Here is a 15,040-nt window from a genome sequence, read left to right on the forward strand (position 1 = left end):
AGAGAAAAAAAAGTCTTTCTCATACTATGGTTTTTGCGATTAAGTAAATATCGCATCTAAAAAGTTACGAGTTCGAATTCTCACCCACTACTAAAAAAAATTAAATAATTTGTCCAAACATAATTTTAAATTGAAGATAAATTAATTTAAGTCGTATAAAATTAAATTTCTCTCTAATTAAAACACGATTGTTATTATTTTTTTTAAATACATTAAAAATAAAAAAAATGAAACAACTATGTGCATTAAAATATATGAAGATTCCACAAGAGCACATTAATTTTGCAACCAAATTTGCTGATTCCCATAAGCTAAAATTTGACCTAAATTTGGTCAATGCCTCTGTTTTTCTTGATCTTTGTTTTGCTTTCCTTAAGAAAAAGCTCTTGGATTTTGAAATCTCCTCTTTGTTTAATCACAATGCACACATTGCTACACTCATCACATTCAAATTATTCTGTTTTCATCAATATAATTCTTACTTTTACAATAATAATTCTTGTCATTTTAATAATTAGGCTTAATTATCTTTTTGCAACTTAAACTTTGTTGCGCTGATTCAATAACTTCCATAATATCACTACTAAAGACTAAAAAAAAAAACTAAAAATTAAAGGGTATAACTGATTTTGAACAACGACGTTTTGCTATGTATTCTTAAACAACTCGTTACGTCGAAGGTGTTATAACCTTTAACTAACCATAGAGTGTCTCATAAACTTTTAATAATAGAAATAAAAATGGCCAAATTTAGTACGGTACTAAAAAATGTAATTTAACTTTTTATGATTATTAAGCAAAATGAGACATAAATTAAAACACCATCATATATTGTTTATATTTGGATAAAAAAAGCTTATAAAATAACTTTCTTCTTTATAACTTACCTATTCTCATAGTTAAAGTATATATTAACGATCAGAAGATCGGAAGTTCAAATGTTCATCTCGATGATCTTGAATCAAAAAAGAAAAAAAAAATTACTATGTTTATGTTAGAAAAAGGAAAGGGCAAAAAAAAAAAAAAAAACCTCATAACCAAACGTATTTCAATTATTATTAATATTCCTTTTTTTTCCTTTTTGCTTGGAAATATAAAAGGCAGTGGCATGTGCAGTGCACATGCATCATGAACTTTGGACCTACTTCTGTTCTGATTTGATCTCTCCAATAAATTATTAGTTAAGAAAAAAAAAAATCATTCTCCCAACGGATCATTTTAAGTTTATTTTATTTTATTTTTAATTTTAAATTCATACCAGACCTAAAATTAAGATTATTGAAAATGAGACATTTCTATTTAGATAATTAAAAAAACCAAAAAGTGATAGTAAAACCTAAATACATTTTTAATAATTCAATTACTCGCGACAATGTTAGTAAAAAGTAAAATTATCGATGAATGTCGTAACCGGCGTTTCATCTCTTTTCAAATGATAAAAGAAAAAAAAGTTTTTCTACCTTTAAAAACTCTCAAATTTGAATATCGAAGATATTTTTCCTTATAAATTTGATTTCGACCTTAATCGATAATTAAATTCATGACCTCATGCACTTATTTCACATCAATTCAAACATACTATATAAAGTGAAACGACAATGCCCCAAGTGATTCAAGTGCAATAATGGAAACTCAAAATTAGTAAATAGAAACTATTAAATCAGAAAAAAAAACACACACCACATTAGAAAATCAATGAAGCAACAAATTGGTAATAAAATAAAAGAATTTATATTTGAATTAAATTTCACCAAAAAGAAAAAGAAAGACACTGCCATCCTCCACATGGCCATTTACATCTCCAAGTATCAAAATAGAGAGATAGAAAAGAAAAAGAAAAACAAAATGTGTGTTTTTTTTTAATATTATAATATAATATAGATTTTTTTTTTTATTTTTTATTTTTGGGTGTGGTTTCCTTTCTTTTTTTTCTTTTTTTTTTATTTTTACTTTTTACCATTGGGCCTGGGGGTTGGGCCTATTGGGCCTCAGGAGAGAAAAACTTCAACACTGGAATTTCTGAAGGCCCGGCAAATAGGGCAGGCCCGAACCACTTGATCGCAATCCGTACAAACGCATAAGTGCCGACACGGCAGAAGAACCACCGACGCAACTCGCTTCCGACACACTTTGCAACTCGGTCCTGACCCGGCCGCGACTCGCTCCGGGTCAACGTACGCTGACTCGGCGTCCTCCGCCGCCCCCACCGTGCAGTCTCCGCCGCCCTCTCCTCCGCCGCCCATTCCGGCGCCGCGCATTACCGCCTGCTGTAGTTGGGCCTGCAGCGCCGCCGCTGCCGCCTCCTGCGCCCTCGCCTTCGCCTGCCACGCCTGCGCCTCCATGCTCACCCGGGCGGCGCGTGCCTCCAACTCCGCGTTCCGGCGAGTGGCCTTCTCCACTTCCGTTTCTTTTTCCCGCAATTTCCTCGCCGCCGTCTCCTCCGCCGCTCCCACCAGCTCCCCGGAAGTGCCTCTGCCTCTTCTCCGCCAACGCCCGCCGCAGCTCCTCCTCCTAATCAAACCCCAAAACCCAAAATTCAAAATCAATTTCTCCTTTTTTCCCTTAAAAATTCAATTTCCCATCTGGGTATTTCAAATCCGTACCTGGGCTTGAAGAATCTGGTCAATCTCATCCCTCTGTTGCTTGATATGGGATGCGAAATCGCTAGACAATAAAACAGAGGAAGAGAGAGAAACAAGATTATTCTCATTCATCGCCGGCGGGTGCTGGTGGAGCTTATGTTGTTGGTCGCCGGAGGACAGCCGGAGGCCGGTGGAGACGACATTGGAGGATTGGTGGTGGCTATGGAGCTGAGAAATCTCAATAATTTGAGATTGGTGATGAAAACAGAGAGGATGATTGATAATGGTGGGAGCTGAAACTGAAACATCTCTTCCTCTTTTCCTCAAATTCATATTATTATCATTCCCACCTGATTAAAAATCAAAACCCATCATCCAAAATCAACCAATTCAAACAAAAGATCTGAAACTGAAACTGAATTTGAAGACCGACCTCCATTGTTGAAGAGAAGATGGGGGTGTGGAAGAACTCCTCCAGCTGCTACTACTCCACCAGGTTGAGGCTGTAATGAAAAATCATGATCTTCTTGAATGTTTCTGCAAATTATGAAAACAGATCAAAAACCGAAAGCCCAGAATCAAAATCTGGGATTGAGAAACAGAGGAAAATTTGGGGAACCTGTTGAGGAGGAGGACATTGGAAGGGTATTGAGCTTGAACTGCCATTGGAATTGAGAGCAAAAAGAGAGATGGGTTGTGTTTGTATATATGGAATATATATAAAAGGGGGGATTTTTAGAGAGAGAAAGTGGAGGAGAGAGAGGGGGAGGCAAGAACAATAAAGGCTACCACAGAAGAAGCATGAAAGAGGAGAGGGGGGAAGATGCCTCAAATTCAAGGGCGGATTCTTCAATGAGAGAGAGAGAAAAAGGACAAGATATATATATATATATATATATATATATATATATATGGTTGTGTGAAGGGGATTAATATATTTGGCCGCCGGGAGAGGTGGTTGCCGGCGGCGGCGCCACCGTGGGTGGTGGTGGTTGTACTTTGAACTTCTTCTGTGTGTGGTATTTGTGTTTTATCTGTGACGAATGAGTTATAGTTTTGAAATTTAATGTGTGTGTTGATGGGGTGGGGCCAAGTAGGGTTGGGAGAGAATGGCCTTTTCTTAAGGACTCATCATCTTTTCTTTTCTTTTCACCCATTCCAATACCAATATATAATCAATTAATCTCTCTCATATCTTCCAACATAATGTATATATACATATATATGTATAATACTAGTAGTATAGGTTCTGTTGATGCGTGGATTTCGGTCCTCCGGTTCATTACCTCGCATCCACCAAACTTGTTGATCCGAGACTAGTACCTGCAAAATCAAATCGAGCTAAACCGGTGTGACTCTAGTCACACGGGCTCCGATGCTTAAGTTAGCAAGAGAATAACGTAAATGTAGTCAACTATCTTTCGTCATACCTCTAAGGCTGGATCAATACTTATAACGTGAAGTTGTTCCAGAATCTTCCGTAGCTAACCCTAATTCACCGTTGCAGGGCCTGGGCGACATCGTCGATCGAAGACGGGGGATCACTGGCTGGGCCGTGGGCCGAGCCCCGGGTCGGGGCCGAGCCCTTCGTGGCTCAGTGGGCTTCCCTCTGGTCGCTTTCCTCGTTCTCTGCCCCGGCGTTAGGTCACTCTTTTGGCCAATAATAAAGTTATTAATGACTGGACGAAACCAAGAAAGAACCCCTCACGTGCGAAATGAGAGAAGATCCCCTTACAACAATAAGGATCAAACAATTCCATCGAATTGAGTATGATTGTATGTGTGATAGCATCTACTATACCAGGAATATCAATTAACCTATTTTGGCTTTTGCCATATGATTTTCTACCCGTGGGTTTCGTTGATCGGTTAGGCTTGCCTGTTTTCTGTTTTAACCTTGCTGGGCCCGTACGCATGCCTTTCTCAGCACCTCGGGATTCTTTTCCCTGGTTTCACTGATTGGCTTTCAGTTTATCGGCCTGCTTCTAGGTCCGTCCTAATTTTGAGTTCCTTGATTGGTCGTAGATATGTAGATGTTCAGGTCGTAGATATGTAGATATTTATATGATGCCCCCTGCTTGAGAAATTTATTTCAGAATGAACATAAGAACTCAAGTATCACGTTGAACGTCGAATACTTTATTAGTAGGAAAATCGTCCTGTCGAAGATTTGGTTACAATAAGCTTAGTTGGTCCAAATAATGGAGAAACATAAAAATGTCCAGAAATATGTCGAACTAGTGGTAGTATCTTTTGAGGTGTTGGGCGTGCCACGGGTGTAGTAAGGCCTTCCCCCGCTGGTCTTCTAAAGCATAAGTGCCTATTCGCACCACTTCAGTGACTTTGTATGGGCCCTCCCATGTTGGCCCGAGCGCACCGCTAGTTGAATTTTTTGTATTGGGCATAACCTTTCTTAACACCAGATCACCTTCTCTAAAGTCATGTTGCTTGACCTTCGAGTTGTAGTATCGAGCTATTCGATTTTTGTATTCAGCCGTTCGTAGTCGTCGTGCTGTTTCTCGATGTTCTTCTAATAGGTCGAGGTTGAGCTTTACGGATTCGTTGTTGTCAAGTAGAGTGAACTGCTCTACCTTGGGGAGGGAGTCCGATCTCGACTGGCACTACCGCCTCAGAGCCAAATGATAATGAAAATGACGTTTCTCCTGTCGAAGTACAAGGTGTCGTTCTGTATGCCCATAATGCGTTGGGAAGTTCCTCTGCCCACAACCCTTTGAGCTTTTCTAATCTGGTCTTCAGAGTTCTTTTGATAATTTTGTTGACTGCTTCAACCTGCCCATTAGCCTGCGGATGTGCTGGCGAGGAATAGATGTGCTTAATGCCTAACTCCCTGCAAAATTCTCGAAAGGCAGCATTGTCGAACTGCTTCCCATTATCACTGATAATGGCGTAGGGTATTCCGAAACGGCAAATTATGTTCTTCCAGATGAAGTCGGTGACCTTTTTCTCTGTAATTGTCGCTAGGGCTTTGGCTTCGGCCCACTTAGTAAAATAGTCGACTGCCACTACTGCAAATTTGGTCTGGCCCCTTCCTAGTGGGAGAGGCCCTATAAGGTCTATTCCCCACTGAGCAAAGGGCCAAGGACTCATTATGCTTGTCAGAGGCTCTGGCGGTTGTCTAGGTACGGTTGCAAACCGTTGGCATTTGTCGCATTTTTTGGTGAATTGCTTCGTGTCATTCAGCATGGTCGGCCAGTAGTACCCTTGTCGAATTATTTTGTGACTTAGGGATCGTGCTCCAGAATGGCTCCCACAAACACCCTCATGTATCTCTCTCATGACGTAGTCGGCTTCATCGGGCGTTAGACATTTTAAAAGCGGCAACGAGTAGCCTCTTTTGTACAGATTGTCGTCTTTAAGCACATATCTGGCCACTCGTCGTTGTAGCTGCTGGGCCTCTATCTTTTCAGTAGGCAGGATCCCATCTTTCAAATATTTGATCAAAGGGCTTTTCCAGTTTTCTTCTGATTGCCCTTGATTGTCGATATCCATGGCTTCCTGAGCTTCTATGCTTGGCTCGGGTAGAATCTCGACCGGTACAGTTCTGCCTAAGTTGGTTTCATAAGCCGCAGCTAGTCGAGCTAACGCATCGGCGTTGACGTTTTGAGCACGTGGAATTTGTCGAATCTCATATTTTGAGAACTGGTCGAGCTGGTTTCTTACCTGTGAAAGGTATTTCGCCATTCGCGATTCTCTAGCCTGGAACTCCTCTTTCACCTGACCCACAATCAGCTGTGAATCACTAAGTATTAGTATGTTCCTGACCCCAACGTACCTGGCCACTTTTAGTCCTGCTAGTAGAGCTTCGTACTCGGCTTCGTTGTTGGATGCATGAAAGTTGAATCGCAGCGCATATTCGAATCTTTCTTTATCTGGAGAGATTAGTAGGAGTCCTGCCCCGCATCCCCGAAAATTTGAGGACCCATCTACGTAGAGTGTCCAGAGTTGTTCTTCCTCAACCACTTGTGGGTCGATACTATATACTTGAGGCTCTGTTGGTGTTAATTCCGCTATGAAGTCTGCCACAACCTGCCCTTTCATGGCAGTTCTTGGCTTATAGTGAATGTCGTACTCGCTGAGCTCTACAGCCCACTTTACCAGTCGTCCAGAAGTGTCTGGCTTTTGTAAGATCTGTCGTAAGGGAAAGTTAGTGAGGACCATTATTTTTGTGAGCTTGGAAATACGGGCGTAGTCTCCGAGCTGAAGTGACCAGTGCCAATGCCAGCTTCTCCATTGGTGGGTATCTAAGTTCTGCATCTACCATTGCTTTGCTTGTGTAGTAAATTGGGGATTGTCGTCCATCTTCTTCCTTTATTAACGCGGAACTCACCGCAGTGCTGGATACAACTAAGTATAAGTAGAGCTCATCACCCACGATCGGCTTTGCGAGGAGTGGAGCTGCCCCTAGGTACTGTTTCAGCTCCTTAAAGGCAGCCTCGCACTCTTCCGTCCATTCAAATTGTCCTTTCTTCCTTAAGATTTTGAAGAATGGTAGGCACTTGTCAGTGGAACGGCTAACGAATCTGTTGAGTGCTGCTATCCTTCCCTTGAGTCCCTGCAGCTGCTTTAGAGTTTTAAGTGGATCCATCTCCAGAACAGCTTTGATCTTATCTGGATTGGCTTCGATTCCCCTTTGGTGCACTAAAAATCCCAGGAACTTGCCTGAGGTCACTCCAAACGTGCATTTGGTGGGATTCAACTTCATCTTGTACTTTTGCAAGATGTCGAAAGCTTCTGCCAAATCCTCCTCGTGTCGCTCGTTCTTTCGACTCTTTACCAGCATGTCGTCTACGTAGACTTCCATATTTTTGCCGATTAAGGCTGCAAACATCCGATTCACCATTCGTTGGTAGGTTGCACCTGCATTCTTTAGTCCAAACGGCATCACGGTGTAGCAATACAAGCCTCGACTCGTGACAAAAGAAGTTTTCTCCTGATCCGGTACATGGATCTTGATTTGATTATATCTAGAGTAGGCATCCATGAAACTCAATCTTTCATGTCCTGCAGTGGCATTAACCAGTTGATCTATTCGAGGCAAAGGAAAAGAATCCTTTGGACAAACCTTATTTAGATCCGTGAAGTCAATGCACATTCTTCATTTGCCGTTTGGCTTCTTTACCAGCACCACGTTGGATATCCACTGGGGATAATGTACTTCCCGAATGAAGTCTGTTTTCAGTAGCTCATCCACCTGTTCAGCTACAATCTCGTTCCTTTCTTGGTTGAACGCGCGACGCTTCTGTTTCACTGGCTTACAACTCTCGTCGACGTTGAGTCGATGTACCATAACTCCTCGGTCGATTCCCGACATGTCCTCCGGTGACCATGCGAACACAGCAGCATTGCTTCTGAGGAAGTTTATAAGGCTTTCTCTTTCCTCACTCCCCAACTTGGTTCCGATGTTGACCCGTCGATCTTCGGCTGTCAGAGGGACAGATTCTACCTCTTCAGCCGGTTCTCCCCTGTCAAGGGTGGTCGAATTAAGTCGATGACCAGGGCTCGACCTTGCCTCTCCCGAAAGATCTGTCGCTTTAATCAGGCCCGCCACTGGTTCTCCCTTATCAAGGGTGGTCGGATTAAGTTGATAACCAGGGCTCGGCCTCGCCTTTCCCGAGAGGTCTGTCGCTTTATTCAGGCACGACACTGGTTCTCCCCCGTCAAGGGTGGTCGGATTAAGTTGACGATCAGGGCTCGGTCTTGCCTCATCTAAGTGATCAGCCGCTTCTTTAAGGCTCTTCTCTTCGAAGCACCGATGGCTCTCATCAGGATTCATGTCGCTTTCGGGCCAAGTCGATGATCGGGGCTTCGTCCTACCTCGCCTGAATGGTCGGCCACTGCACCCTACACGCCTTGGATCGAAATTTCACCTCAGATCGGGATTTTGCTTCGACGAAACTCGTTTTGCTGTATCGTCCCCACAGACGACGCCAATTGTTGATGCGTGGATTTCGGTCCTCCGGTTCATTACCTCGCATCCACCAAACTTGTTGATCCGAGACTAGTACCTGCAAAATCAAATCGAGCTAAACCGGTGTGACTCTAGTCACACGGGCTCCGATGCTTAAGTTAGCAAGAGAATAACGTAAATGTAGTCAACTCTCTTTCGTCATACCTCTAAAGCTGGATCAATACTTATAGCGTGAAGTTGTTCCAGAATCTTCCGTAGCTAACCCTAATTCACCGTTGCAGGGCCTGAGCGACATCGTCGATCGAAGACGGGGGATCACTGGCTGGGCCGTGGGCCGAGCCGAGGCTCGGCGGCTCGGGACGAGCCGGGTCGGGGCCGAGCACCGGGGCGGGTCGAGCGGCCGGGTCGCACCGGGCCGGGCCGAGCAACGGGTCGGGGCCGAGCACCGGGTCGGGGCCGAGAGCACGGGTCGGGGCCGAGCAACCGGGTCGGGGCCGAGCACCGGGTCGGGCGAGCAGCACGGGTCGGGGCCGAGCACCGGGTCGGGGCCGAGCACCGGGTCGGGGCCGAGCCCTTCGTGGCTCAATGGGCTTCCCTCTGGTCGCTTTCCTCGTTCTCTGCCCCGACATTAGGTCACTCTTTTGGCCGGCCCGTTATGTCCCGGGCCGGTCTTCTCCAATCAGACTTCAACTCCTTGTCTCGTTTCGGGTCATTTTCGTTCTCCATGATAGGTTCATATTTTGATCTTGGTTGTTTTACCCTTTACTTTATTTTCCTCCCTAATCACACTTTGAAATGCATTGTTTTTTAGGATACTCGATGAACGGATGTAGTGGAGATGAGGTGAAGCTTATAACTAAGAGGACTAGAGCACGTGTTTGCAAATCACAGTGTCTAGGGTCTGAATAACCAAAAAAATGACAACTTTTAGATTTGAGGTAAGTGAAAATCATGATCGGGATGGCAGACCCAAAGCTGTGAAACTTGAACGTGGGTCTTTTGTCGAAATGGAATAATGGACTTATCTTTTTATTATTTTTTTCTTTTTCGTTAATGGATTAAGGGCAAGGGCGGTGATGCAAGTTAAATATTGTATATCCCAACCCAAATCAGCATATTTTGTAGTTTTAGGCTCGTAATTCTTTTGAAATCTTATATCAAATGTGAAGGTGGGGAATTTAAACCTACGATCTTTTAGAAGAAATAGTTAATCACTAAACTATGTTCATGTTCACATCTGTATATAGTTTCAAGTAATTATCCATAGGAGCATTTATATATTTATTAGATAAGTAAACAAAAGATAAACTATAAACTTTAAAATTGTGCCTATTTAATCTATTTACATTTATATAGTTATAGTTGTAATATAGTTGTAATATGTCCCTATATTTTCAAAATTTTGTCTATTTAGTATTTATAATTTTAAAAAAATTCTAATATAGAGATCCATGAACTAATCTAAAAACTTTTTAAAAATATAATGGCTAAATTGATACAACTTTAAAAAAAAATTAGGAGAACTTTTAATTTAACCTAAAGAAATGCCTCGTGTGATGTTTTTATTGAATAAATTTATATAAAATTAATATCAGGGACATAAATAGTTTTTTATTGCAAGGTTCAAATGACTAAAAGTGAATAGTTTGAAGTTTAGAAAGAAAAAAAACATGAAAATTCAGATATTGAAATAAAATTTAAACTTCATTTTATCGATATTGTTATATTTTGTTAATTATTATGTTCTTAGACGTTCTATTTTGGTCCTTTACTATCAAATTTTTACAATACATTTAACAAAATCTTATGTTGTAACACCCTAAGTTTAAGATTCCGATTAAGATTTGAAATTCCAGATTTCGTATTGAATGACCTAGCATTTCCTATCATGGCACCACTTGCATTTTAGCATGTTTTGTCCGTATTCATATGATTCCTTAAAAAGTTATACTTTCCGATAAATTTTCATGTTTTTTTATTCAATGTTTACCAAAAGTTAGTTATTTTATTATTTTTTAAATTTCTTATGGGATCAAAACAAAGCTTTTGAGTAATTTTATAAAATTATAGTATGAAAGTGTATTTTGTTGTTTAGTTTTTTTCAAAGTTTCTAAATGTCACAAGTATGTCTATAGTTATGTTCCTAGTTAGGTAGTTTAATCAAGTCTAAAAAATCGGGTCGTTACATATGTATGGTATCATATAGACTTATTTTTAGCAATGTGTGTGTTGCATTTGTATTCGAGTCAAGAAAAAAAAATATATTACTAGAGAATTTTATTAAATGAAAAAGTTTTCACAAAAAGTTTTGATTAAGTTCAAGTTTTCAATAAGGATAAAAATGGAGTAAGTTTTCAAGTGTTAAAAGTTTTTTCATGTTTCAACGTCACACGTTAAAAAACATGGTTTTTATGATTAAATTCATTACATTGTTTCTAATACAATTTGATGCTAAAAAAAAAAAATTAAAGTGACATCAGGTAAATTTCATTTCAGTGTACATATATCAATCGGGTTTGAAATTAACCTATAAAATTAACAATAACAATAAAAAAAACTAAATTTTGTATAAAAGTTTAGAGATCGAAATAGAATATAGGAGAGAACTAAATTAAAATTTAAAATTTAAATGAATGAGAGGCAAAAGGAAGAAAAATGTGAAAGGGAAAGTGCTTGGAATAGCATCTCCATTTTGTCTTTTGCTTAAACCCCAAAAAGCCCCTCCCTCCCTTTATTAAGCCTTTCATTTTCTTTCTCCTTCGTCCTTTAGTTTTTCTCATTATATGCATGGTATCTTTACCCTTTTCTCTTTAATGCATTGGAACTTTTATTTTTAATTTTACTTTTTACTTTTTTACCATAGCTTGGATCGTCAAAGTTTCATTTTTACCATGTCTTCAATTGTCAAAGATAAAGAGTACTGAGAAAGAAGAATACGACCTAACAGTTTTCTTACCACGCGTACTTACCTTCATATCTATAGAGATGACAATTTTTTCTGGCAGATAGAGAAATACTATTTAAAAGAAAAAGGAATTTATTTCAAGGATGGAGATGTCTTAACGACCAATCCAAATTTTATTTTTTAAATATGTGTTTATTAACCTTCTTTATTCCTATAATAATATTAATTATTTAGTGTTCTACAAAACTAAGGAATAAAATATCAAAAAGTTTTAAAAATTAATTTTCTTAAAATTTTTTTATAAGATAAAAATAAAAATATTTAATTTTTTTAAAGATCAACAGAAAAGTATAATTTTTAGTCGAAATAATGTATTAACTATTTGAGATATGTTGAGATTCAGTTAATTAATTATTATAATACTTTTATTTAATTTAAATAAATCATATTAGATGATAAGTTAAGAAGTTACTAGAAAATAGAATTCATCCCTCTCTACTAATACTTGAAAAGTAATTTGTTGGGCAATAATAATAATGCATGGAAAAGGCCAAAAATAGAGAAACCAATACACAAAAGACAAACAAACACGATTCACATGAAAGACCTTTGAAGATTATTATCTATTAAAAAAAAAAAAACCCTAGTGGATAGAACAATCAAATAATTAATTTTATTAAACATTATGAAATATTTAATTAATTAAGATTTGGATGAACATGCCGAATTGGTTGACCTTTATAAATTGGTATATGAAACTTGAAAGATATGTGTATGTACCAAATCTCATATTCAAGTTGTGTAAAGGGTGTGGTTTTCTTTTTGGTTTGAACCTCTTGAAATAATTTAAAATGTCGATATGGATGGAAAATATTAAGGTCCCAATTTTGCGAAAAATGTCAACACTGAGAAATATTTTAAAAAGATTATAAAAATAAAAAATCATAACACATAAGCATTTTACTATTTTAAAATAAATTAACATTCAAAATTTGGAACTACGACTTTAAAATCAAACATGAATCGTTCAACTAAAACAAAAAAATTCTCGAAAAATTATCAAACAATGTCATTTAATCATTCTATAACAAAGAGGTAGTTATTTTATAATACATTTCATAATATAACACACATTGACAAGTGATAGATTGTCTCCTACTATGTCCATATATAAAAGAAAAAAATTCACTAAAAAAAACTTATGATTCATCGTAGAATAAAAGAATAAAAAAAGGTTGAAATCAGAGTATTAAATTTTCGTCGTAATTTAAACATTTCCACATGTCCATAGATTCAACATTGACATTGAGTCTGCAAAAATGTAACAAAATATTACCAATAAACATAATATTAATACTAATAACTTTTTAAATTATTTAAATAAGTGTAGTGTTTATTGAATTGATTTAACCCTTCTTATAAATTATTATTATTTTTATATATCTTTTTTTTTTCAATATTACCCATCGAAATCTACATTTTTATCCACATTTTCATCGATGTTTCCATCAAACCATTTTTTAAAAATCGAATACATTTTTAAAAAGCTATTCTCTAAAACAATTTTAAAATAGTACACCAAATCGATACACCTTACACGTTATAGTTTCTATAGAAGCGTTATTTCTTTTTTCTTTTTATTTTAGAAAATTGCAGTAGGTAATAAAAATATTTTATATATTTCAAAATATGTCACATCTTTTTAAAATTTTCAAATATAGCAAAAATTTTCACTTGGTAATATATCAGATACTCATATCAGTGGTATATCAGACACTTATATTATATTAGTAATATGTTATAAGATTTCGAACTTCGTATCTCCGATTCTCACATCAAACCTACTTCTTTTATTTCCCTCTTTTTTTGGTGAGCTATTCATGACTTAGAGAAAATTTCCTAAAGTAATATTAATTAATATTGTTGCTTAATTTCTAGTTTCAACCATTTGAAGTAGACCCAAGAACCCAATTTAATCAAACAAATTAAAAAAATTTCCCATAAAAAAAAAAATTCACATGCCAATTCAAAATTGAAATCATCTCCCATTTTTCCTTGATTGAAGGCACACCAACTTAGAACATTTCTTCAATTTCAATCCAACCAAACCCTCTTCTTCTTCCAACACTCTCTTTTTATTTATTTATTTTTTGTTTGATTTTATTTTTGTTACCCATTAATTATTTATTTTCCCTCTTCTTTCTCTTTAATTATGATTAATTAATTTTCAATATTTGACTTTGTGTAGCTAGTTGGATTCCTCATCCCTATCCTCCATTACTCAAAAGTAATTTTTTGGTTCCTTAATTACAAATTCTAATTAATTAACCAATGCCTAACCACAAACCAAACCAAGCTTATCTATATTGTTATTGGGATTTCCTATTTATCTTTATCAACTCAATTAATGGAGTTTCTTTTTAGTAATTTGTCATTTCAACTTAAAATAAGAGTGATGGGAAGAAAAGGAGCTCCTCTTCAATATAGTTTTGTCACAAATATGGTCAATATTTAGGTGTTTTGCCAGTGTGATGTGTCACTTTTCACTAAATCTCGAATGTGTAATTAGTTTGAAGATTGCAAATTTCTTTTATTTCATTCTTCTCGCTACGTCAGATTTGAATGTCACCTCGTCCCAACAAAAATAAATAACAAATTAATGGATTTAATCAAATTGAAAAATGAAAATATTTGTACAAATTATACCTTTTGTCAAGTTGTTTCTCCCTCGAAGATGATGTTCTTGTATGGTATAGTTTCTATATTGTTATTATTCATTTCAATTTTAGATGATATAATGATAAATGAAAATTGACTCACTTTAGGATTGAATTTAATTAAAAACTGATTAACTAAAAAAAGTTAGTTTTTATTTTACATATATAGTATTTTTTTATATAGCTATGTGATTTAAAAATGGCATGTGGGATGTTGTGGTTTGTTTTTTAATTTTTCTTTTATATATTTGAAATTGAGTGGTTTTTGTTATTTTATTTTTGTAACCCATCTTCCTTTTACTTGTCATTTCAACTTAAAATAAAGGGTCCTTTTAGATGGAAGAAGAAATGAGCTAGTGATTCATGCCTCTTCCTAGCCTATCTAGTTTTGTCAAAAAAATGATAAATGTTTAGGGCCTTAGTTGGTGATCTATCACCTTTCATCTTAGATAAAGACTTGAAGAGACGTCAGATTTAAATCCACGAAAAACGTTCTTTGAAAGCCTAGCAATTGATTGAACATCTAGGAAAATTACAAATTTCTCTTCTCCTTGCTAGTTCAAATTCGAGTTTCACTTGATTGACATAATAATCAACAGATAAATAGACGATCAAATCGATTAATTGAAAACTAAAATTATAAATATATTCATTCAACTTACTCATTGGTTACGTTATTTCATTGAGAAATTAGGTGGCCATATTTTTATTATATACTTCTAAATAATGAAAAGTTTTTACTGATATTTACAATTTATTTACGCTCCCACATGGTTTTAGTTAATTAAGCCGTCAATCTATTAACTATATATCAAAATGGAAGTGTGCCAAATATAGTCAAATCAACACTACTATCTATATATATCACACACATAAATAATTTAGTTATAAGTACGAATATATGTTA

At 36.9% G+C, this 15,040-nt stretch overlaps 1 protein-coding gene across 1 annotated transcript; it reads right to left on the reverse strand.

Moving 5' to 3' along the window:
- Nucleotides 1-1,708: 1,708 nt before the first annotated feature.
- On the reverse strand, nucleotides 1,709-3,618 carry LOC111022625 (BOI-related E3 ubiquitin-protein ligase 1). Its single transcript, XM_022299802.2, is given in 5 exon segments — nucleotides 1,709-2,459; nucleotides 2,461-2,511; nucleotides 2,604-2,932; nucleotides 3,016-3,119; nucleotides 3,202-3,618. Coding segments are annotated over 5 exon segments (1,002 nt in total). The 5' UTR covers nucleotides 3,249-3,618; the 3' UTR covers nucleotides 1,709-1,988.
- Nucleotides 3,619-15,040: the final 11,422 nt, after the last annotated feature.

The sequence above is a fragment of the Momordica charantia genome (genome assembly GCF_013281855.1).
Source record: "Momordica charantia cultivar OHB3-1 chromosome 10 unlocalized genomic scaffold, Mcharantia_2.0 BLBB01000010.1, whole genome shotgun sequence".
Classification (NCBI taxonomy): domain Eukaryota; kingdom Viridiplantae; phylum Streptophyta; class Magnoliopsida; order Cucurbitales; family Cucurbitaceae; genus Momordica; species Momordica charantia.